The sequence below is a fragment of the Rhinolophus hipposideros genome, assembly GCF_964194185.1.
Source record: "Rhinolophus hipposideros genome assembly, chromosome: 6".
Taxonomy (NCBI): Eukaryota; Metazoa; Chordata; class Mammalia; order Chiroptera; family Rhinolophidae; genus Rhinolophus; species Rhinolophus hipposideros.
The window spans coordinates 72,767,048-72,793,791 of NC_138052.1; the positions used below are offsets into that span (position 1 = coordinate 72,767,048).

Sequence of the window (26,744 nt, forward strand, 5' to 3'; positions counted from 1 at the left end):
TGTGTGAACTGTCATAGGCTTGAGTAATGCACAGAGCCCTTTCAAATGGAAAGAAAGAAATCTGATGGCCTGTGCTGACTTAATTTATTTAAAAATGTTATTTAAACATTAGATATAAACCACTTATTGTTAAACCTCGTTTAACAACTGTAAATTCACATAAATTTATAAATTGATAAATTAATAAAATTTACGTCAGAAACAGTAATGTCATGAATGATATGTTGCCAAAACTCAGTTGTCCTTGAAATTTGAATATGGTGGTGGCTTTCCAGATCCTTCTGAGCGGTGTTATGGAGTGTGCTGTGTGCCTGCACTGTGCCAGTGCCTCGGGATGACTCAAGTGTCCTCTAAGCTATTGAAGCAATTGCAACCCCCTTTTTAAAAACTTTAATTTGTACAGTACAATGTAATATCTGTTTGGTCATCATTTGGTGTGAATGTGTTGTTTATATATTAAGATTGCATCTTTTAGCTCAATAATTTGCTCAACAATCAAAGTAGGATGACTGTGAAATTTTGTTACCTTCAACTGTAAGGTATCTAGCTTACATTCTTATACATAAATTTCAGTTTATGGTATAATTTATAAGCATAGTTTCAACTTTATATAAATGTATAATTTTAATGGCAGTGTAATTTGTAACATTTTTGTTTGTATCAACAGTTGTGAATTTTAAAATAGGTATGCATGTCTTGAAAATAGCTGTTACAGAATACTAGAATATATGGTTTTTTGTTTAGACTTTTTTTAGGGCAGTTTTAGGTTCACAGCAAAATTGAGATGAAGATACAGAGGTTTCAACACTCTCATCCGAGTGGTATATATGTTACAATTGATAAACTTCCACTGACAATCATTATCATCCAAAGTCTTTAGTTTACTTTAGGGTTCACTCTTGTATATTGCATGGGTTTTGACAAATGTATAATGACGTGTATTCATCACTATGGTATCATACACAGTATTTTCACTGCCCTAAAAGTCCCCTGTGCTTCACCTATTCATCCCTCCCTGCCAACCAAACCCTTAAAACCACTGGTCTTGTTTACTGTCCCATGGTCTTGTCTTTTCCACGATGTCATATTGTTGCACGTATACAGTATGTAGCCTTTTTAGATTGGCTTCTTTGACTTAGTAATGTGCATTTAAGAGTCCTTCGTGTCTTTTCATGGCTTGGTAACTCATTTCTTTTTAGTGCTGAATAGTATTCCATTGTATGATGTATCCCATCACCTACTGGAGTACATCTTGGTTGTTTCCAAGTTTTGGCAATTATGAATAAAGCTACCATAAACATCCATGTATATGTTTTTGTTTGGACATAAATTTCCAACTGCTTTGGGTAAATATCAAGGAGCATGATTACTGGATCATATGGTAAGAGTATAATTAATTTTTTTGAGAAACTGCCAAGTGGCTGTGGCTCCACATCCACATTACAGTGTTGTTAGTGTTCTGGATTTTGGCCCCTCTAATAGGTGTGTAGTAGTGTCTCATTTTAATGTGCATTTTCCTGATGACAAAGGATGTAGAGTATCTTTTCATATGCTTGTCATCTGTATGTCTTCTTTGATGAGGTGTCCGTGAAGGTCTTTGGCCTGTATTTTTTCTCATTGTTGATTTTCAAGAGTTCTTTGTATATTTTGGTTAATAGTCCTTTATCAGATGTGCCTATTACAAATGTTTTCTCCCAGCCTGTGGCTTGTGTTCTCAGTTTTCTTGGCATTCTCTTTTGCAGAGCAGAAGTTTATAAGGAGTCCAGTTTATCAATTATTTCTTTCATGGGTCACGACTTTGATGTTGTATGTCAAAAGTCATTGTCATACCCAAGGTCACCTAGGATTTTTTCCCTATCTTCTATGAATTTTATAGTTTTGCAGTTAACTTTTTAAGTCTGTGACTCACGTTGAATTAATTTTTGTGAAGAGTTTCAGTTCTGTGTTTAGATTCATTGTTTTTCATGTGTATGTCCAGTCGTTCCAGCACCATGAGTTGAAAAAGACTGTCTTTGCTCCATTTCATTTTGCCTTCGCTCCTTTGTCAAAGATCAGTTGACTATATTTATGTAGGTATATTTCTGAGCTCTCTGTTCTGTTCCATTGACCTTTTTGTCTTCTTTCATCAGTATCACACTGTCTTGATTACTGTAGCTTTATAGTGAGTCTTTAAGTCGGATAGTGTTAGTCTTCCAGTAATGTGTTTTTCTTTTCCTTCAGTAATGTGTTGGCTATTCTGGGTCTTTCCCATCTCTTTATAAACTTTAGAATCAGTTTGTTGATACCCACAGAATAACTTGGTGGTTTTTCGGTTGGGATTGCACTGCATCTGTATTTCAATTTGAGAAGAAATGGACATCTTGACAATGTCGATTGAGTCTTCCTTTTTATGAGCATGGACTGTTTATTTAGTTCTTGATTTAATTCATCAGAGTTTTGTAGTGTTCCTCATATAGATCTTCTACATATTTTGTTAGATTTGTACCTAAGTATTTTATATGTTGGGGTTTTTAATGTCAAACTTACTTATTGCTGATATATGGGAACGTAGTTGACTTTTGTATAATAAACTTGTATCCTGCAGTCTTGCTGTAATTTCTTACTAGTTCCAGTTTTTTTGGTCACTACTTTCGGATTTTCTACATAGATGATTATGTCATACGTGAACCTTCCCTGTATCCTCCCTTCTCTCAGGGATCCAAGAATAGGGTGCTTTTTTTCTTTTAACACATTAAAAACCATTCCGTTTTATTAATTAAGTTCATGCATAGTCTAAATAAAGCATTTCAAAATTCACTGTCTGCTCCCTGTCAAAACACAGATTACAAGCAATCAAGAATCATCCTTATTCTTCTGATATAATGATCTGAGAGTTGTTCTTTCTATAGTTTTCAAGGCTGAGGCTAATTATTTAGTAAATGTGGATGTATAATAAATTCATGCCCCTTTAGAAAAGAGTTAGTGATACTCTTCTCTGGTACCTGTGAAGATTTCTTTGTTTCAACCACATTAACTAACATTCTTGACTTACAACAGTTGTTGGTAGGAAGATATGTCAAGATTTTAATGGGTTGCCAATTTTTTTCCCTTTAAAGAGCAATTTGAAGAAATTGGTGTAACATTTTATTTCTAAAATTCAGAATGTTCCTCTGTTTTACTTTAAATGAAGAATGATGCCCAGAACACCTGCTTCATGATGTGAATTACATCACTGTTATAAGTCAACCACAAATAGCATTTCCATTTAGATTTGCTTTATACATTTTACATTATAGGGTCTTTAATATTTCATGGAACAGTAAATATACATGAAGCCCACCTAATATAAGGACCTCTCATATCTTTGATGCAACAACAATCAGCCACATGATTTCACATACACACTAGGAATAAAGGCATAGCATAAAGTGATTAATGTTTATAATATTTGTTTTTCAAACAATCTCAAGTACTGTCAATATAAAAAGGGATACATTGAAAGTAATTATATCTGCCCAGATAGCCATCCCCTTGATACTGTGAAGCATGTTAATAAATTGTTTTAATTTGGGGTTATTCTGTATAAGAAATACTCTGATTTAGAGTAATGTCTAAAACATGTTAATGACTTAACTGTTTTCTACTGTAAATTCAAGAAAAGTGTTGAATTTTCCAGTGTGTTCAGCTTTTTGTTTGTTAGGATGTGTCAACTTCCAAGTGCCCTACATGCACAACCAGAATCTGGAAGTCTATAAAATGGTTTTTGAAAGTATTTATTTTTGACCAAATTTGTTTTCAATTCTTGTCTACTTAAGCATTGATAAGATTGAAATTACTACGGATTGAAATGAAAAGGAAAAGAAAATTAGCACAGTGATTCTTAACTTTTTTCAAGTTAAAATAGTATCATTTGGTTATTTTATTAACTGCTGCTTCGTCCAAACAATTTTTCTCCCCCTGGAAAAACTTGTATATGGGGTTGTTGATTCTGACTCCTGCAGTGTGAGGGAGAGAAGAGGGTGGGACATAATGGACTTTGAACAGTTAGTGACCATTGATTTGTAGTTTTAGAAAGTGGTTTTTATTATCCATTATCTTATCTGAGGTTCACAACTACCATGTTTCCCCCAAAATAAGACTGGGTCTTATATTAAGTTTTGCTCCAAAAGACGCATTAGGGCTTATATTCAGGGGATGTCCTGCTGAAAAAAATCATGCTAGGGCTTATTTTCCAGTTAGGTCTTTTTTTCGGGGAAACATGGTACTTAGAATGGTTGATACAGAGATTCATTTCCTCGCTTTGTAATTGAGGAAATTGAGAAACTCACTCTTGTCCAAGTTGACATATTGTAGTAAATAGTACAGCTGACATTCAAATAAAAAGTTTCTGGTTCAGAGACTTGCGTATTTTCTACTGAACCTTCTACCTACTGAACTGCAGGTTTTTTTACAGAACTAGGTCAAAAAAATGGTGTTTGGCATTTAGCAGCTTAGCATGTGTGTCCTTACCATTGCTTTTCATTGTGACCTTGGAAATAAATCATTTTTTACTGTGCTTTCTGTTTTTCAAGTAGAGTTTATAATACTTGGCCAAGTTAGGTCCCATAGGATTATAACACTTAAAATGCTTGTGAAGAAAGGGTTTTTCCATCATTTTTATTTTGTCATGATTATTGCCATTTTGTTTACTTTGTCATTTTTATCATTATTATCATATTATAATTACTTTAATCAGACATTACATTATAGCCACATCTCACATATTAAAATGGAAGGAAAGGACAAATACAGGAAAGTAGAATAAAGTAGGCCAGAATTTATACATTCAAATCATGCTACCTTTCCCAACAGTGACTTTGAGAAGCTATGTACTTGCTGCCATTGCTTAAAATATCCATTGGATCTCACTTTTTAATAATAGCTTCAGGATTTTATTTGTATCTGTACAAAGATATATCTATTCAACATGAAAATAATAGTGAACTTGCTTGTTGGGTTTTTATGTAATTAATTTTTGGAACAGTTTTAGCTAGTGTGTGTAAATTCAGCAACAGAATGGTTTTGTTGAGTATTTTTGTAGCTAAGATTGATAGAACGGGTTATTTTTGAATTAATGGTGGTTGTTTTTTGTTTTTTCCTAGTCAGCAGATAAGCAGAGAGCCCTAGAAGAAACCAAAGCCTACACCACCCAGTCCTTAGCAAGTGTTGCCTATCTGATAAATACCTTGGCCAACAATGTCCTGCAGATGCTGGATATCCAGGCATCCCAACTACGGAGGATGGAATCGTCAATCAATCATATTTCACAAGTGAGACCACACTATTTTCCTACTTTGTCTCTGAGGAGTGCTTAGTAAACAGGCCATCTGTACTGCTGGCAGCCTTTATTATGTGAGCTAATATGATTTGGAAAGTACAATCTAAGTATTTCAAAATGAGTGTTTTTTGATTCTTTTAGTGGAGTGATTATCTTCTGATTTTGATAGGGAAGTAAACTTTAATGGTTTCTATTAAAACCCAGTTGTCATGTTAAAATAATCAGTCTTGAGGTGAAAATTTGTCGTTTCTTCCAACTTGTACTAAATTTCATACTTCTTTAGTTTTTTTAAAAATACAAATGTATTTACTTGATGACTTGTTTACATTTTTTTTCTGTTGGTAGGATTTTTGTGTACCAGAATGGTACCATACTGTAATAACAGAAAGGTTAATCTAAGTTACCTTATAAAATTACCTTTATATAGAACTTAAAAAAAATAATGCTATACTAATTTCTATCATAAAAGTCATTTTCATGAGTATATAGAAAAAACAGAAAAAGGGAAGCCCTTTCCCCACTACTCAAATTTTTCACTATTACTCTTTAGATATATTTTTTTCCAAAAACTTTTTTCTCGTAGTTTTTAAAATGTAGCTGTGATTGTGTTAAGTGTAGAATTTGGGGTTCTGCTCTTTTAACTTACTACTACAACAGACATCTTTCCATGATGTTGTAAGTTCTTCATAAACATTTTCAGTGGTTGCGTAATGTTGCATGTATATGTCATAGCTTTCCTAACTATTCGTATATTAGGGGCTGTTGTAAATAATGCTGCAATGAAAAACCAATTCATAATTACAAAATGCAATTTTAAAAACATTAAAACGGTAAATGTTTTGATCTGTCTGCTTCTTTGATGAGATCTTTAGAGCATTTCTGTTTAAGCACTCTTATCATTTGAGTAACTGGGTAATATTTAATACTCTTTTTTAGACCTAAATGATTAGAACTCTCCTGGAATAAAAAAAGTTTTATAATGTACGTATTTTTTCTATATAATCTTAAGAGTTCAGGACTCTTCTGAAATTGACTAATCCAACAATTTTTCAATTTCAGTTGTTTAATTTGTATGACTAGATCAACTATAATCCAGATAATTTAATCAGATATGGGAGGTATACCTTATATTTCTGTTAAATGTTCATCAGATTCATTTAGAGGAATTTTTAATTCAATGTTATTTAGCCTTAAATCTGAATTTGGGTTTCTTCACCTCCCATATAAGGGTTTCTTCACATCCTGTATAAACTTCATGGATATCGTATAGCTTATTGCTTGTTGTATTGCTGTGTCTCTTAAACTAAAAAACAAAACAAATAACAACAACAAGGCCAACAAAAAATTGGTGAGTTTTAATGAGTGAGAGGTAAATTGTATTCTGAAAAGACCTCCTCGAGGAAATAATGTGGCATTTTAAATGATTAAATAGATGAACTTGGTTTTCTATGGAAGGAGGGATGCTAATTAATTAATAATCTGGTACAGAATTTCAAAGTTTGTACTTGAGAGTTAAAACTTCTTCATGCTTAAAGTCTTAGTTAAGGACCCAAAAAAGAAAGTAAGAAGAAAAGTGCAAACACAGAAGAGAATTTAATATGTTAGAGTTTCTAAAAGGAGGGACAGCTTTTTATTCGTTTGTAGGAGAAAGTAGGAGAGATTGTGTGGCTGGATGATGACAACAAGCAGATGACAATGAAAGATAATCATCTATTTTCTGATTAGAATTCTGTAATTCTTGGGTAGGGAAGAGAAGCAACCTTAAGGAAAAAGGTGAGTAAGTCTACTCTAGGTTGTATTTATATTAATTCATTTAATGACATTTTTTTTGAGTATCATAAATTTATATTTAATATGGTCTAATTAATACTATATTTTAAAACTATTCTAATGGAATAAGTAAAAAACAGGATTGATGAATGGATAGAGATTAATAGGGGCCTGAATCAGAGTTTTAAGAGCATCTTGAACTATCTTCATTTAGGGTTGAGCGTTTGGAGGGCAGTACCTGAAGAGGTGAGGGATCTGCAACTGTCTAGCAGCTGTTAAGTTCATACAAAATATCATGTTTCTCCAAAAATAAGACCTAGCCGGACAATCAGCTCTAATGTGTCTTTTGGAGCAAAAATTAATATAAGACTCGGTATTATATAAGACCCGGTCTTACAGTAAAGTAAGACCTGGTATTCTTTTTTATTTTTTATTTTTTTAATTAATTTTATTGGGGTGACAATTGTTAGTAAATTTACATAGATTTCAGGTGTACAATTCTGTATTACATCGTCTATAAATCCCATTGTGTGTTCACCACCCAGAGTCAGTTCTCCTTCCATCACCATATATTTGATCCCCTTTACCCTCATCACCCACCCCCCACCCCCTTACCCTCTGGTAACCACTAAATTATTGTCTGTGTCTATGAGTTTTTGTTTCTCATTTGTTTGTCTTGTTCTTTTTGGTTTATATACCACATATCAGTGAAATCATAGGGTTCTCTGCTTTTTCTGTCTGACTTATTTCACTTAGCATTATTCTCTCGAGATCCATCCATGTTGTCACAAATGCTCCTATATCATCTTTCCTTAACGCCGAATAGTATTCCATTGTGTATATGTACCACAACTTCTTTATCCATTCATCTATCGAAGGACATTTTGGTTGTTTCCATGTCTTGGCCACCGTAAACAAAGCTGCAATGAACATTGGCGTACACGTGTCTCTATAGAGAAATGCTTTTATATTTTTGGGGTAGATACCCAGGAGAGCGATTGCTGGGTCATATGGTAATTCTATTCGTAATTTCTTGAGGAACCTCCACACTGCCTTCCATAGCGGCTGCACCAGTCTGCATTCCCACCAACAGTGTATGAGAGTTCCTTTTTCTCCACAGCCTCTCCAACACTCGTTACCATTTGTTTTGTTGATGAAAGCCATTCTGACTGGGGTGAGGTGATATCTCATTGTGGTTTTCATTTGCATTTCTCTGATGATTAGCGATGTTGAGCATTTTTTCATATGTCTATTTGCCATTTGTATATCCTCTTTGGAGAAATGTCTCTTCAGGTCCTCTGTCCATTTTTCAATTGGGTTGTTTGTTTTTTTGTTGTTGAGTTTCATGAGTTCCTTGTATATTTTGGATATTAGCCCCTTATCAGAGGAACTGTTTGCGAAAATCTTCTCCCATTCAGTTGGTTGCCTCATTATTTTGTCAATAGTTTCTTTTGCTGTGCAGAAGCTTTTCAGTTTCATATAATCCCATTTGTTTATTTTAGTTTTTACTTCCATTGCCTTTGGAGTCAAATTCATAAAATGCTCTTTGAACCCAAGGTCCATAAGTTTAGTACCTATGTTTTCTTCAATGCAGTTTATTGTGTCAAGGACCTGGTATTCTGTTCTGTTCTGTTCGGTCTTATATTATATGCAGTCTTATAGTAAAATAAGACCCGATATTATACTATATTATACTATACCGGGTCTTATATAAGACCCACTCTTATATTATAGTAAAATAAGACCCTGTCTTATAGTAAAATAAGACCTGGTCTTGTATTATATAAGAACCAGTATTATATTATACCCGGTCTTATAGTAAAATAAGACCCAGTATTATATTAATTATATTATATTTATTATATATTATACCTGGTCTTATCTTATAGTAAAATAAGACTGGGTCTTATATTAATTTTTGCTCCAAAAGACACATTAGAGCTGATTGTCCGGCTAGATCTTATTTTCGGGGAAACACGGTAGGTAGTATGTTGGATGAGGGGTTGAGTAGGAGAAATGGGTGATGGAGACTATGAAATAAGAGTAAATTTAAAATTTTTTTATATATTTTTTAGCATTTGCCTTAAGGATTGAAATCTTTTTCAATTATGTTTAATATATAGGAGTCTTTTGTTTTAAAAGTCAGTTGAACATCAAAGCCATTTGATGCTCTTTGTACTGAAAGATTATTCCATAGTTTAAGAAAATATTTTCTGTTTGTAAAACAAATTCTCAGTAAATACTCTAAAGCAAAGGTTAGCAAACTTTTTCTCTAAAGGGTCAGATAGTATTTTAGGTTTTCTGTGCCACATTCATTCTCTGTATCATATTGTTTATTGTATGTGTATATTTTTAAACAACAGTTTAAAAATGGAAAAAGTATTCTTAGCTTGTGGGCCATATAAAAGGCTGTAGACTCTTTAGTATGTAGGCTGTAATTTGCAAGCCCTTGCTCTAAAATACTGTTGTCTCAAATGTTTGGTACTTAGATTTTATTATTATGCTTTATTAAAAATATTATGAGGTTTTTAGAGGGAGCCAGAAGATTCTTAAGATACCTTAAGACCAGATTTTTTTGCCATTTGGGCAAAAAATCCTAGGTTTGGAAAATTTGGAGAAAAGATTGAGTTGAAGAAGCAAAGAAGTGGAAGTTCAGTCAGGTCAAAGACAAGATCATCTTTATTGGAATGGTAGTATGTGTTAAGAGTTGTGAGGATTGTTTGGTCGAGTGGTCAGGACCAGTGGGTTATAGCTGAGGTATTCGATTTCTTTCCTCATCAATATGATTTTCCTTTCTCTTGGATAATAACCTTGTTACTTTTCCTTCTAGTGCTCTAGCTCTTCTCTCCATTTTAGTGAAAATGAACACTGAGTAGGATTGAGAGGGGGAAAGTAGGGGATCTAGATTTCACTTTGGTTCTTCTGCTGGCTTGTGACATTTGGTTTTGAACTTCAGTTTTCTCATCTGTAAAATGATGACTGATTAGATGATTTCTGGGCTATCTTTCACCTTGAATTCTTTATTCTTCTGAGATTCCCCAAAATGTACTTGATTTGTATTTGCTTTATTCTCTTTCTATTCTGCTGTTAACCTCTGTTTATGCCCCACTGACCTCAACCACCTATCACTGTGCTGTAACTGAACTATTTACCAAATTCTCTGAGTTTGAATCTGAGGATGGGAATTCTATTGCCTGTATCAACTATGTGTCAGGAAGAAATACTTCAAAAAAAAAAACAAAAGTAATAACCCATTTTCTAAATGTCAAACATTTTGAAAAATAAGACAGAATTTGTTACAAATATTTAGTTTCAGACACTTTCTTGTGCTAAAAGGACAATATGATACTAAGTAGTGTACTAATTTCTACTGCACTCACCTTATCCATAAAGAAGTACAGGCATATTTCATTTTATTACACTTCTCTTTATTGCCTTTTTCCCCGCCCACAAGTTGAAGGTTTGTGGTAACGCTGCATTGAGCAAATCTATTGGTGCCATTTTTCCAGCAGGCTCAGATTACTAGTATTTTTTAGCAGTAAAGTCTTTTTTATTGTTTGTGTTTTTTTTTTACCTCCAAAAGTGTGTCCTCTTTAATGTTAATAAGTGTACTATAAACAGCAGAGATATACCTTTAGACACATTGGTCTGGGTTTACGTATTATCACTTACTGAAAATGTTATTTCAAAATTATGTTCTCACCAAGAAAACGTGAAGAAGATACAGATACATTTTCTGGGATTTATGCCACAAATACCACTGCTTAGTAGATCACTTAATATGAAACAATTGTACTCACATATGTTGTTCCATTTTCCCATTAGATAGAGATACATCTTTAAGATGGCTTAAATATAATCATTCAGGTTATTCTAAAACATTTTAGTCGTAAAATTAGCAAACTACACCTTCCATTAGTTCCTAAAGCAGGTATTTCAAATAGAAAAAAGTTAGTTGCTATACTGCAAGCATGTGATCTTATTCTACATACAGCTCCATTTCTAAGGGTTTGAAAAAAAACATCATTTCATGTGCTAAATTATGCAATTCTTTATTCAAAGAATAACTTTGCAAGACTGATCATTTTTTATTACATAATACTTCATAGTCATGCTCAATCAAGAAAGCCAACAGAAACTTGTAAATATTCTGCTAAATAACACACTTGTTTATTACACTTGTAAATATACATACATGTTTTTTAAGTACAGTAACATTAAAATAATCCGTGTTTCCTTTAGTCATACAATTTTGCAAACTGGGGAATAAATAAGATACAAAATACATGGAGCAGATGGTACTTTTTACCCAGATGAAATCCAAAGGTCACCTGTGAGAGTACCCTCTTGGGGACAAGATAATGTCTGCAGCCGATGTTTAGAAGACCCTGAAGGGTAGTAAAGAAGATGAGAATGTGCCCACTGCTCCTGATCCTCTGAGCAAGCATTTACTTGGGCATGGAACAGGCTTCTGCTTTGCATCAGCTTTGATGTTTACAAAAAGTGTCCTCTCTCTGAATTAATGTTCACTCCCTGCTATGATCAGAACAAATTTGAAGAACATGTTGAAAGTCGCCGGGAGTTATGTCCAATGTGCAGCGAGCTGTTCCCTCCAGGCTGTGACCAGCAAGGGTTTTGGAAGGCATGTGCAGACCCATTTTTGATCAGAATGCTTTAAATTTTGACTAGTTACTTTTTATTACGAGCTAATAATACAGTTAAGCAGTTTAAAAAAATCGTCTCAAGTAGGCCACTAAGTAAACCACAGGTAATTACTGCACCTTCTACTGCACTTTTCTGACCAAGAGCTTATCAATAAATATAATTTTAACCTCTTTTAATCTTAACCCGCTTAAGAAGTTCTTATGTTTGTATATTTATTCCCCAGTTTGCAAAGTATGTTTTTTAACTGACGTATTTACATTGTTTTTTCAGGCATAACGCTTCTCATGTGCTGGGAAACTGAAAAATTCTGACTCACTTTGTTGTGATACTCACTTTTTGCAGTGGCCTGGAACTGAACCTGGAATATCTCTGAGGGATGCCTATATTAGCATAGGTTCTTGATGTGGATTACCTTAGGTATTTTAAGGGTGGTGAATTTTAAAGAAATTCCATCTCTAGCTTTGTTACTGTTCTCATATCAATTCTTTGGAAGCATATTACTGAAAAAGCTAACTGAAAAATTTTAATCTTCAAACTGAGAGTAGGAGTTAAATTAACAGTAAATATTTTTCAAGAAATGTAGTTATCAAAGCAAACATTTAATTACACTGAATACTTATGTAAATGCACAGAACTACTTTTAAGTAATTATAGCATTATGTGTAAGGATGAATGCTATTTACTTTGTCTATGATTTTGTGCCCATTTCCAGTAAGTTAAAAAAAAAACAAAAACTTACAGAACATTATTCAAAGTAAATTCTTATAAACTGGTAAATTAAAATTTTTCTAAGCCAGACCCATCTCTTCTCTCAACTATTAAAAACTGTACTGCATTCAGTTCATCGTGGCTTACAAGAAAATCAAGAGAGCTCAAAAGGCAATATAAAGAACTTTAAAAGCAGTGTTCCTCCCATCCTCCCAAGGGCTGACTAGAATGTTGGGCCAGGAGTTGAAGTAGTAAAGTAGCAACTAGAGGAGATAGAAAGGAATGATTATAAAATAAGAATGAAAGTAATTTTTCCCGAGGGTTAGTTAGGTACTAAAAGACTGGAAGAGGAACTCAGCATCTAAGATAATTAAAAAAAAAAAAAAATCTTTACATATATGTGTCTACTGTGTTTCCCTGAAAATAAGACCTAGCCGGACAATCAGCTCTAATGCGTCTTTTGGAGCAAAAACTAATATAAAACCCGGTATCATATCATATATCTTATGTCATATCACATCATATCATATATCATAGATCCAGTCTTATAGTAAAATAAAACCGGGTCTTACATTAATTTTTGCTCCAAAAGACGCATTAGAGCTGATGGTCCGGCTAGGTCTTTTTTTCGGGGAAACACGGTGTAATCATACAGTATATACATATATGTGTCTATAAACATATACATACGTGTGTGTGTACATATACTTATATATGTATATGCTAGGGATACCAAAAAAAAGTGTACAAGTGAACACTTTGGTCAACGTTGCTCAAGCAGTAGTTCACAGTAAACAATTGTCTGGATGCTGATGGTAACCACTTTGAGCACCTCTTGTCATTGCAGAAGCCAAACGTGACTTTTGTTATCAGTATGTATTGAGTATTACAATTTTAATACGGTTTTCCTTTCTTAAAATGTGTGTACATTTTTTTGGGCCCCTCGGTATGTATGTATGTTCTCTTATCAATTTAAACATCCATGTTTAAAAATTCCCATATTTAAATTAAGGAAATCTCATTAAAGGTTATCAGTATGTAATTATGCATAGAAAGTAGGATTTACAGAGTTCTTAATTAATTACACATGGATAGTTTATATCATTTAAAAAAGTGAATAGCTGAAAATTACCCATTCAGTTTGTTAGTAACTAATTTGTTTTATGGAAGATGAATTAATTAAAGCATATTGTGTTTAAATAATTACTTATTTGAAACATTATCTTACTAATGAAGAAATTGAGACATATTTAAAAACACCCTACTTAGTTGAGTTAATCCACTGTAACTGTTTGATTGCAGATGTTTTCCCACACTGATGGGCAGCTAACTGAGGTAGTGCTATCCAGTACAGTCAACTCCCGATTATCTGTGGTAATGGGAAACAACAGTGCATGGATAATCCTAATACCAAATACTTTATACAGTACCTTCCTGTCTGCTGTGGCCTGAGCATGTGCTTGGGTCCCTGATGGGGATGTGGGAGCGGGGCTCAGGCTTGCAAGGGAACTGGGAGTCAGTATGATTATCTCAAGGTAATAAGAGGTATCCTAGGGAAGCCTGGGTTTGGCACTGCGTGGCTGAAGTGTCATGGTGGGGGCGGGGGGGCCTGCAGCATGCAAGACCAGCTTGGCAATAGCAGTTAAGAAGGAAACAAATTAATAAGGATCTATTAATAACAATAGATGTTTAAGTCCTGCACAGTTGCAGTGATATTACTTGGTGTGTTTTTTGGTTAACAGGTAGCAAACAATAAAATATTAATAGCAGTGTACTTGTATTAGTTTTGGTCTTTGCTAGCTAAGCACATTTTTTACTTGCTACAGGTGAGTGCTATTATTGAGCCTCTTCTAAGTAAAAGTGTATTGTCATATAACTACAGGCATACCTTGGAGATACTACAGTTTTAGTTCCAGACCACTGCAATAAAGTGAGTTGTCATCTTTTTGCTGGTGTGCGGTCTTACTTTCAATTTGTGAAAAAATATGCATCATCTGTGACCCACAGGAAAGCTAAGTTCAATAAACCAAGGTATGCCTGTAGTAATTTTCGAAATCCACGACAAATTTGAAATAGTTTTCTTCTTATTAAAATTCTTCCTAAGTATCAATGTGGAACTTGTACTTCCAAAATTTAACTTAATACATTTTAGCATTGTAATGTCAAAGAACATCATGAAGGCAAAAACAGTGGTAATTACTGAAAACTATGAATTTGATTTAGGTAAAACATAGTAGCCATATTTTTTAATTTAAAAATACTTTGTGGGAGCTTTACAAAATTCTTTTAAAACTGACAATTGGCTGTTAATTCATGAATGTTAAAGCTGGATTTTAGGTATATGGATAGTGTTCATTATATTACTGTCTAATTTGAATATGATTATATTTTCCACAAGAGAAAACTTTGAAAAATTTGAAGTAGGTGATTGCTGAAAACTTCAGAAAACTTCTGGATCAAATTTTCTCTTCTTTATTTATGGAGTAGATGTTCTCCATTAAGTTATTATTCAGACCCCAAATAAAACCATAGCTATTCTGAAGGTATATTTGCTTCTGTCCACAGGAACTCCTATGGTTCAAACCAATACGGTAGTGAGAGGGCAAGAATACAAATTATATTCTAATTTTCTTAATCAGATATTATTTTCATTACTGTAGATGTTTTTAAAAAGTTAATGACACCAAACACCTAAATTTAGGCAGTCACTAGAGGCATTAATCTTGAGTCAATGCTTGTAAAAAGTTTGGAAACAGTTCATATTTGGGAGTACATAATGTAAGGGACCAGTGAATTAGTCCTTAGAAAGAAGTCATTGGGGGCCAGATCAGGTGAGTAAGGAGGGTGTTCCAATACAGTTGTTTGTTTACTGGCTAAAAACTCCCTCACAGACAGTGCCGTATGAGCTGGTGAATTGTCGTTATGCAAGAGCCATGAACTGTTGGTGAAAAGTTCAGGTCATCTAACGTTTTCATTCAGCCTTTTCAGCACTTCCAAATAGTAAACTTGGTTAACTGTCCAGTTGGTACAAATTCATAATGAGTAATCCCTCTGATATCAGAAAAGGCTAGCAACATCGTTACAACAAGTTCGTGAACTTGTCAGACCTTGTATGCCTTTTGTTCTTACTGATAATTAATATAAGAAGCAGTAAAGAACATTTTTCTCCTCATAATTCCTTCAATCAATTCCTCTTAGAGTTTAGTGTTGAAAAAATTGTCACTTTCCTAATGAGGGGATATATTTCCTTGTAACTCATTATTTCTATTTTGCCTTCTCTTCCAGGAAACTAAGAGCCCAATTTTATGTCCTATTATATAGTAACTATCCCTTACTTAGGCTTATAGTTCTGTAATCTTTTCCTTTGCTATGTTGGTCTTCCTTTTATTCTTACTGAAATTGTCTGTGGGCTGTGTGTATGTGTGCATATAAAAAGAACATATAAATAAGTATGTAAGTGCCCCCAGGCTCCAGGTATGACCAAATGTTTTAATGCTTTAAGTCTCAATTTTTTCAAGCAATTTAAAAATGTGTGCTTATTATAAAACATAACTGTATATTGGTACAAATAATAAGTGGAAAGTTGCTCCCTTCTTTTCATTCTCCAGAGATTTATTAATATTTCTAGCATGAAAATTTGAAATTGAAGTTCCAATTTGCCATGAGCTTAAGAATTCTATTACAGTTGTTTGGGTTTGCATTCTTATGGTTTTATTTCTGAATTAGACAATTACATTTCTAAAAACTGAGCAGAGTAGAAACAATGTCTCAAGAGGACTGCATACTCTGATAACTTTTCTTTTAGAAAGTGCATATTTTGTATGGTTTTTATTTATTTTGAAGCGTACTTGATAAGTATGAAATCTTCCTAGCCCATATTTTTAATGATTCAGGATGACTCATTAAAAATTGTTCAAAATGAGATTAATATGTAAACTTCTTTTTTCTGTCACAGCTCTCCCAAGTAGTTGAAAAAGAAAGCAGATTTCTGAATTTACCTAACATGCACAGAAAAAGCTCAGATTATTTTTGTCTTAAAAAGAAATACTTAAAATGATTAGGTTATTACCTCGGACAGTCTTTGATTTGATGTTTTATTTAGATATTAGTTCTGAAGTTTATAGATTCTGTTGCTTTTAAGATCTCTTGGTTGAAATAGGCTTTGAATTTGTTTCAAGTTCCTTTCATACTTTAGGTAGTTTAGGATAAATCACCAGTTTTCAGATTTCTTAAAGTGGTTTTTAATAATGTCATGATGGTTATCATCATTTCTTTCCACTTCTATGTTATTACCTGGTTCTTCTTTTAGAAAGGAGAAATTAAAGTAGGACTGTGAAGGAATTAGCAGAACTGTCTTTTACTTGCTGTTTGAGCCAGAAATGATGGTAAGCGATGTGAACAATTTTAGTGATTTTTTTCAAACTGTTTGACTGCATCCCACAGAAAAAAATACGTTTTACATTGCATCCAATACACAATTCATCTTTATATACATAAAAATATACATATCTTTATATACATAACAAATAAATGTTTCAAGAAACAATACTTAACTTTCCTGTGTGCATATGCAGTCTGATGTTTCTGTTTTATTTCATTTAAGATTACTGCTGCTCCCATCTCACTAAATTACAACCTGCAGTTTGAAAAATGGTGTTTTAGTACATTAATTTTCTGTGTGTGTGGATAAATTCCTCCTCTAGTAGCAAATAGAAGGCTGTGAGTAAAAACATAATAGAACCTATGAGAACATTTAATCAATGAAATAAAATTGATGAAATATTTTACAAGCGTTGTGTCATGATGAAAGATAAGCAGTTTCACCTAAGCAAACAAAGTTTTTTTGTAAAAAATGACTCTTATTTTTAACATTGTATTTATATTTTAGGCCTCTTTTTTAAATAAAAAAGTCTTTAAACGCTAATAAGTTATACTAATAGTTTATTTTTAAATGTAAACAGATTAATCACTGGGGTTCTCATAATCATATTGGGCTAAATCTTGAGAGAGGGAAAAATATTATGCTTTAACCCAGAGTTGGCAAACTTTTCCTGTAAAGGGCCAGCTAACATATTTCAGGCTTTTCAGGCCATAAGGTCTCCGTTAGAACTACTCATCTATGCCATTGTAGCGTGAAACTACGTAAGCAAGTAGAATGGCTGGATTCCAATAAAATTTCATTTATGGAAACTGAAATTTGAATTCCACATAATTTTTACGTCATGACATTATTTTTCTTTTGACTTTTTTCAACCACTCTTAGCTTTTGATTTGTAAAAAACAGATGGTAGGCCACATTTGGTCTGCCAGCCATGGTTTGCCAACCCTTACTTTAGCCTAAAAATGGAGAAAGTCAGTATTGGTCCAAAAAGGAGAGAATTTAGCAATGTGGTTAAGAATCTGAATAATAGTGTTAAATCTCTGAACACTTATACCTTGATTTTTCTGGATATTATGAGCTATATACATTTTTGTGTTGTGTTTATATTTTTGCAGACTGTTGATATTCATAAAGAGAAAGTTGCAAGAAGAGAAATTGGTATTTTAACTACCAACAAAAACACTTCAAGGACACATAAGATTATTGCTCCAGCCAACCTTGAACGACCGGTTCGTTATATTAGAAAACCTATTGACTATACAATTCTAGATGATATTGGACATGGAGTAAAGGTAACTATAATTTTTGTCAAGCTTTTTAAAACAATAGCTCATAATTGAACTAACTCTTTAGAAAATTTAGCTTTTATCTTTCCTTTTCTAGAGAACAAAGTCTTGGCCCAGTTGTGGTTCTGAAGATTCTTTACTACTATAACTATTTTATCTTTCTTGCTTCTCAGTGCTCTGTTCTTAAGTTTTAAATAATTATCTTTGAATGAATTGTATTTGCTTAATCAGTTATGATAATACCTCATATAGATCTGGTAAATAGTGTTGTGTAATCTTTCTAATCTTCTAATGATTTAATATGACTGATTAAAAAATTATTCAGCATGTTAATAAGTATTTACCTTATTTCAAAAATTTATCAGCAAACTTTGGACATTAGTTTTCAGAAAGAACATAAATAAGCAAACACGTACTTTGAATTTTTCTGAAATAATTTTATCTTAATATTTTAGGTGAGAATAATGCAGACAATAGTAATTAATATTTCCACTGTTTTTGAATATATAACCTTTACATATTTCGGCTATTTTCTAAAATGTATTTGAATGCCTCTATATAATACAAAGTACCATACTCAAAACTTGAGGAGCATATAAATTTTATTTAAATTGGTGTTTGCACTTAAGAAACTATTCAGTGTCAGCTAAGTAGTATTTAAAGTTTGCATCTCATCAGTGATTTGAAAGACAATGACTTATCAAATGTGACTTTGAATAAATATATATATGCTCGTAAGTGAAACTGTATAGTTTATGCAGTTATGACTCTATAAGCAAATTTAAATTTAAAAATTGCCCTGTACTAGTATGGATAGAAATCAATTAAATCTAAATTTAATGTAAATCTAGGTGAAAGAAAATATAGTGTGAATTTTAAAAAATGTTTTTCTTTCTCAGAAAGATGACAATAGGCACTATTACCTGGAATTTGATACTTAATCTTATAATTGGCACCTGCATTCATTTAGGTTACTATACTAATTAGAGTATGTTAAATTAAGACGTGCAATTGGGTATATTATTAATAACTGAAATTTATTCTAATTTGGGAAAATCTTTTGAGATCTATACAAGGCTAACAGCTGCTAATAGAAAATTTAAGGGAACTGCCAGAATCTAATGAAAAAAGGCACTTAGAATATAAAATATCATATTTGTGCTTGCCCACTTATATAATAAAAGGTGATTCCCCCACTCCAATTCTTATTTAATTCTCAAGTAAAATGTTATTCTTCTGGGACTCTGTAGTCCCTGTCATTGTTTGGGCTTTTAGTGTTTAGGAGTCACTAATTTGAAGAAATCTTTAATAAAGTGAAGTTTTTGAATAAAACAGTATCATATAATTTCATCAAAAAAACTCTTGTTCATGACACATTCTGCTTTAACCACTCTTTCTATGATCTACTGAAACATTATTTTTTAATGCTGAATGCTTAACTTGTTTTTCTTTGTTTTTTCCTTTCTCTTCACATCCTGAAGTTCCAACTAACTTTTCAATGCTTTTTTTCCTTACCTCTTTTATTTGCTCCATTTATGCATTAAGTGGTTGCTTAGATTTAAGGTAAGAGATTCCAGGGCTGGATTTCCATTCTTTGTTCTTATGTAGATTATTACATATGGGGAGTGAAGAGATATTTGGCACTTGGCCTTTTAAAGCTGACAAATAATTCCTCTTTTTATTTATTTATTTTTGTCATGCAACTTTGTGGTATCTTCATGTTCCATCATGAGGGCAGTTATTTTGTCTGTTCGGTCATTATCCTATCTTCTGTGCCTAGAACAGTGTCCGAGTACACATTAGGTGCTTAGCAAATATTTATTGAATAAACGGTTATTTTGCAATGTTAATATATTTTGTGAAACTGAAATGTAAGTTACCTTATCATGAAATGTCATTATAAAATAAAATTAGCTGGATTTTGTAAATGTAGAAATTTTGTTATGGATTGGAGGGCCAACTAATGTGCTTCATTTAACCCTCCCCCTGTGTAATAGCCCTTTTATTCTATAAATGGTGTGCTTTACTATATACCCTGTGGCCACTGTGTCATTATCTTTTGACTTATATTCAATGTAAAGAAATTGAGAAGCAGATAATATTCAGTGTTACGGGTTTTTTTTAAGTTGCAGTATCATGTACTTAGCAAAAAAATAAAATTAACTTTTTTTCTCAAATTGCTATATAAAATATGTTTCAATATAAAATCACTTTAAGAGTTTTCCAACCTGAGAATTATACCCAAAACATCAAAAGCTAATGACAGTGTTTAACAAAATACAAGTTAAGAATTAGAGAAATACTTCCTTTGTTATTTCAGTAACATTTTAGTATTTTGAGGATTAATGGTAAAAGACATTCAAGTGTATTCAAGAAACCTGTCAAATAGAATGTTACATTTCCTTTTTGGTTTTTTTCTTAGCTGAATTTTATAATTTCTTTTCAAATACCTGTTCTTTCTTTCTAAAACCCAGTTATTTACCATATCCTTAGTGTAGAAAGTGGTGACAAGGAGATCAGATAACAGATCTGAATCATTAGCTACTGACCATGCCACAGGAACGTCAATAGATACAGTAGAGAGAGATGACTAGAGAAGCCCAGGCAGATGCACTTGTGTTACTGATTAGGGTGTTGGCCTCAAGCCCTTAGTTTTGGTGACTGAGGCATATGGAATTGTGAGGAGATTCCTTTTGCATAAAGTAGGACTAGACCCAGAGCAGGGTGTGGCTACCTTGGCTCTTTTCCTCTAAAGTCTATATCCAAATTTTGACTGTTCATGTGTTAACCTCCAGCATGATAGAAGTACACGGAAAGATTAACGGAAGGAAAAACACAGAAATGGGCTGATTCTTTTCTCTTGAAGTTTAGACCAGCTTACCTAACGTACTATTTAATACTCGTTTCCTCCAAACCCTCCTCTGATTCCTTCTTGACCCTCGTGGGTTCATGATCTGTTCCATGTGGGAGATAGGCCAAAATGAGTGGGAAATGAGAGACTCCTTGAAGGAAAGATCTAATAAGGAGACATCACACTTGGATACAATTCCTTAACCTCTCTGCTCTTTGCTTCTTAGTACAGTGGCTCTATACAGCTGTTTGGATCATACCTGAGTAGAGCTGACAGAGAATGCTCCAGTGCTCTGTCTTTCCTTCCTATTTTTCTTTGTGAATATGTCTGGCTTATCTATAAACTTGTAACACATAGTTAATAATTTTGGGTGAATAAAAACAAAGTAGAGTGAAAAAAATTCAGCATATAGTAAATCATTTCTCCTTTTATGCTGATAATAAAATGTTAATGGGTTTGGAAGGGTGGTTAATAAAATAATTGAATACATTAAGGTAGAGTGAGAAAAATGTTAGGTAGAAAGGAAGAAATAAAAAAATGTTAAAGTCAGAAGGGACTGCAAATAATAAATAAACTAGTCCAGTGAATTTCCAACTGAGCTTCTTGGAGACCTAGGGATTGTATCTAATGCACTAGAAGCCTGCTGATCTTTGATAGGATGATCTACTACTTTGATTTCCTCCTCAGCTCTCTTGAGCTCTGTCTTGCTCCCATTGCTATCAGACTTGTATGCCTTTCAGACAGACTCTAACCAAAGTTGGTTCTTTGGGACCAGACACATGGGATTTGACTCAGAAAAGACCTCCATGTTTAAAAGTGGAATTTTTAACATGTTATGCACCATGTATGTTTAATGGTTCTTTTCATCTGAAATTGGGTTTAATTTTTTTCCCAATTAACTGAAAACAACAAATTGTAGAGTTTAATTCATAAGACCTTTGAAAACAATATGATTTTTTTTTTAAACAGAAAAAGGTACAAAAGCTAATGGATAGAAAACCTTATTGGAATTGTTTCAATATATACCTGAGGCCATATAAAAGTAGAATGTACCTTGAACTGGGGTGCCCTTTTTGTCTATTTTAATAGTAAAAAGAATTTTAAGACCTTGTTACTGATGTAGTTGAAATGGATTTTTCTGTTGAAAGTAGTAAAGTTGTCATTAATGAAAGTTAACTACTTTTTAAATAAATACATTTGTTTAATCAAAAATAGTAAAGACTTAGGATCTGTTATAGTATTTCAGCTGAACATTCGCAAGCAGATTCTAAGTGATTAATGAGGTGGGGTTAAGATTTTATTTTACAACTAACATGTTAAGAATATAACAACTTTTGAAAATTCTGGTTCGGATGTTGGAGATTAATAACTTAACTCCATGTAAAAAAATGGGCTGTTTTTCACTTGAGTGTGATCTTTAACAAAAGGTGTTTGTCATTCTCTGCAGAAGGATGATAAATTGCCCCTCACATTTTTAGCTTTCAGGTCATGCTGAGCATTTATTTGACACTGTTAAGCATTTATTTGACACAACGTTTGGAAGAAAAATTCAGTAATAACAGCAGCCCGTGGGAGACCTTTGTTTTTGCCTACTAGTTCCAATTGTGAGCCACCAGTTCTATTTTGGCAAAGTCCAGTTGTCAGAAACTATTTTCAACATCAAACAGAAGTTTGCCCAACTTTATTCCTCCTTTCTTCTCCTTTCTTTATCTTCTTCTCTCTCTCCTCTCACTTCTAAACGCTTATTCCTGTATCTCTATTGAATTATTTTAGGACTCTTTTGGCACCTTAGACTTTTTGTCTTTCTAACTACTCACTAAAATTTTTGCCTCCTAAATTCATACTTGAGTTCCTGATTTTAGCTTTGATTTCCCTGAGAGGATCTCCTGGTCCTTTTCCTGCTGACAATGAGAACTGAAGTAGGAACATATGTATATCCTCTAAGGAGAGAGATAGAGATTTCTAGGAAGCCAAAGACTTATGCCCTGGATGGCACTAATGGAGCACAACACTGGACAGTGAATGAAGGCCCAGAGGTGTTTGCCCACAGCTTCCTTCTGCCCATCCTCACTACTCCACAGCCAGACACAACCTGTATATACTACTGCTCTTTTATATTTAAATCCTGCTTTTTTTTTTTTTTAAAGAAATTGTTAACAGTCCCGCTCAGATGTCTTCTCTATGAAACCTTCTATAGCTATTCCTTCTCACATTGATATTGCTTTTGGGGCAATTTCTGTATAATTTGTAGACATTATTTTTTGTGAATCTTACTTATTCTAAAATGTTGTAAGTTCCTTACAAGCAGAGAAAACAATTTATAGACCTTTGTGTCCCGAGTGTCTCCCCTATTTTCCATAATTCTTTACCCTTGTACCTAGTAGTCTGGTAGGTAGTTAATAAATAAGGGATATAGACCACCAGTATAATTTTAGAATGTGTCTGCTGTTGGTAGATCACAGCAGGTTGTCTGTCAATGGGAAATTTCTTTGTAGCACAGGTGATGTCCTCTATGAAATAGAGATACTGGCTGGCCAGCTTTATTAAACATACTGAAATTCACAGGGTACTGGAAATCACTGAGATTTTTGTAATAAACATTATATTATATATCAAGGTTCAAGGAGGTATAGCGTGTACCCAAAAAAGGATAGAGCAGGAAAGTTAGGAACACTGTAGAAAAAATATTAAGGCATGAGAATTGGCCTGATGGGTGGTGCTAGTTGTGTAAGACCAGACCACTCTTTGGTTATAAAGGAACTGCTCTTACCTCCAGTATCATCTGCATTCCTTAGTCACAATCCAGCGGTAAAGTATTCGAGCTGTGGCCATGCATTAACCTTCATCACCTAAATGAAATATTTTTTTCTGTTTTTAGGGTTTCTCTCTGGTAGGAAAAAAAAGGACCTTTCCTACTGTTCCTCCTTGTGCCTAATACCTGTTTTACTTAGGTCTTGATGATGACTTTCCCTTTATGGAATCAAAAAAATACCCATATAATTGAATTATTATTGTAATCCACCAAAGTTTCATTCCAACTCCCAAATAAAACTTTGAAAATTATAATGAGCATTCCCACTCATAATTCAAGACCATTAACTACACATTTATGTGCCAGATGATTGTTCTGCCTGAGTTTGCAATTCATAAAAAAATTTCACGAGGAATTACTGTTAGGAGCTGTGTGCACTACTGCTTCGTTTTCTTTGCCCTGAGTTTATGGTGTTCGTCCTCCCCTCCCCTCTCCTCCCCTTACCCCTCCCTTCACTTCCCCTCCCCTCTCCCCTCCTCTCCCCTTCCCTCCCCCTCTCATTCCCCTTTACCACAAACACAATTTTGTCATGTGTTTTGCTACTTGTCAGGAAATGTTATTTCCCCCTATAAACTTTCCTGAAAATAAGTTTTAGAACCAGGATGGCTATCCAGTAATTTTATTTTAATCAAATTCTTTTAGATTTGCAATATAGTTTCTTAGCTTTAAATGTAATACAGATCACACCTAAGATAAAGAAATTATTTGGTTTCACAGTTACTCCTGTTTTCTTCCTTTTTCATCAAATTAGATGGCAGTATTTATATTCTACAATAGCATATTCATAGCATACTCATTACTGTGCATGGAAACATTTTTCACAAAGGAAAACTACCTTAAAAAATATGAAAAATTATTTTGCTTAATATAAAGGTAGTACAGAATCAGAGAAGTATAAATTACAGATTTTTTTGGACATTCTTCAGGGACTCTGTTTTCTTAAATGATTTAAGTTACTCATCCAAACCTCATTAACCAAATACAATCATTTGACGATTCTACACATCATAAAATGTACCAAATTTTATTTATAGAAATGTCCACCAGATTTTGATTTATAGATTATTTACATTATTTGGGGAGGGGAGGAGATAGATTAAAAGACCTGAGGAAGATACTGCAATTTAATAAAAAACACCTTACATATCAAAACTTAAAATTGGAAAGCTGTTTTCAAGTATTTTAGCTATTCCATATATAGAATAAAATTTTCTTTTTTTCTTTCCCTGCTCCTTTTCCTTCCTGTTTATAGAAAATTGATGTAGTTTAGTGTTTGGTTCACCTACTTCTCCCTCATCACTTAAAGTAACTTTGGGTTTTATGTTATTTAAGGTTGAGCTTAAAGGACTTTGGTTACTACTAAAAAAAAAATCTGGTATCATCAATTAAGATTTACAGCTTAAAAAGCTATTGGTTATTTATCATATTACTCTTAAAATTTTCCCCAAATGTGAATTGATTTTTTTAAAAAGCTTCTGGCATTTTCATTTTAAGATATGATTAGTATACCCTCTGATTATTAATGAGGGGGAGAGCAAGGAGAAGTTAATCTTTATTCTTACTTGATAACCAGTTTGTTTTATATTTATTGTTTAAAAGCAACAAAAAAAAGGATTACTGTTAAATGCTTCATTTTAAAAATATTGACATTTCAAAGGTATCATTTGTCATTAAAGATTGTTTTATCATCACACACAACTTGTTCACTGGGCTATTCATTTGAAGACTTTGTTTCTTGGTATATTACTTCTTGCCTATTCAGATAACAAATAGTATTTTTAAGCCAGTTAATTTTGATAGCCTCAGTACTCTGTACGTATGATTTATACTTACCATTTTTCTTAAAATTTTTTATATTTTGAAATTACAATTATACATGTATTCTAATTTCAGTGGTGTAATGTCTTGAAGTTTCATTTTACAAGAATAATTTGAATAGTCTAGACATATTCTTATTAGAAAAGTTAAGATCCTTTTTTTAAGTGTTTGGCAGTCCAAAATATTTGGAACTTAAAATAGGGTCAGGTGTGAACCCATGTGTTGAACATTAACTCCAACCCATTGGTAATCTCAATTGGAGATTGCATTTGAACTATATTTGTGAATGACTTCTCTTAGCTCCTTAAGATACCTGGATTTCTAGGGCTTTCTGTTTACATGCTGACATACTCCTTTGGTCATATCCCTTGCTCCCATATTACCCAGCTTTCCTACATTTGCATTTTCAGTTGGGGATAGAATAATGAGGAGTCATGGCCCAGCTCTGATTTAGGACTATATATTACTTACATCTTTCCCATGACTCAGTCTTCATTTGGGCTTGAGTGGGTCTAATTCCCATTAGAACTAGGACATTGCCACATTGTACTACTGCTCACAGTTGAATGGGATATCTCAGCCCTGACTTTCTAGTTCAGATATTTAGGAACATGCCTTAACTTCTGGCAGTTTTCAGGTAGGTGATTCCTTCATAAAAGAACATTAAAGACATCTGAATTGTAAGGCTGATCTACCACTTAAAAAACTAAAAATTTTTTCTGTATATCATGCGGTTTATAGTCTCTAGTTGTATATATTATTTGGGAAACACGTATTTTGTTTTTTGTGGTAATACTTGCTATCTAAAAAACAAAGAATTGCATGAGGGTGTTACTGTTTCACATTAGTTACTATTTATCAAAACTAACGTTTTTATAGTTATCCTATTTCATTTCAATTGAATGAATGTAGTATCAAATAGTTTAACCAGTGATCTGTTGGTGTGATGGCCTAATGGCAAATAAATTCTTTGCATACACATTTATAATCCTTTGAAAATTTCATGTTAGGAAGAGTCCTTTGAGTACAACTGTAGAATAATAGTAGAGTAGAAATGGCATATGAAATGCATGGCCTCTAATTTTTTTTTTCCCTATTTAAACCTTCCCCTCCTTTGTTAAAGAGCATAACGTTATTTCCCAAAAGACTACTTTGTT

General features: G+C 33.1%; 1 protein-coding gene across 37 annotated transcripts in view; it reads left to right on the plus strand.

Moving 5' to 3' along the window:
- Window positions 1–26,744, plus strand: part of ABI2 (abl interactor 2) — a 95,059-nt gene that overhangs the window by 31,906 nt on the left and 36,409 nt on the right. For 21 of the 37 annotated variants that reach the window (XM_081050830.1, XM_081050839.1, XM_081050827.1 and 18 more), the window contains exons 2-3: window positions 5,121–5,288; window positions 17,936–18,112. In XM_081050830.1, coding sequence (XP_080906956.1) covers window positions 5,121–5,288; window positions 17,936–18,112 — 345 coding nt within the window. Of the gene's footprint in view, window positions 1–5,120; window positions 5,289–17,935; window positions 18,113–19,651; window positions 19,670–26,744 lie in introns of all 37 variants that reach the window. The other 16 variants (XM_081050824.1, XM_081050848.1, XM_081050856.1 and 13 more) reach the window with 1 other exon arrangement.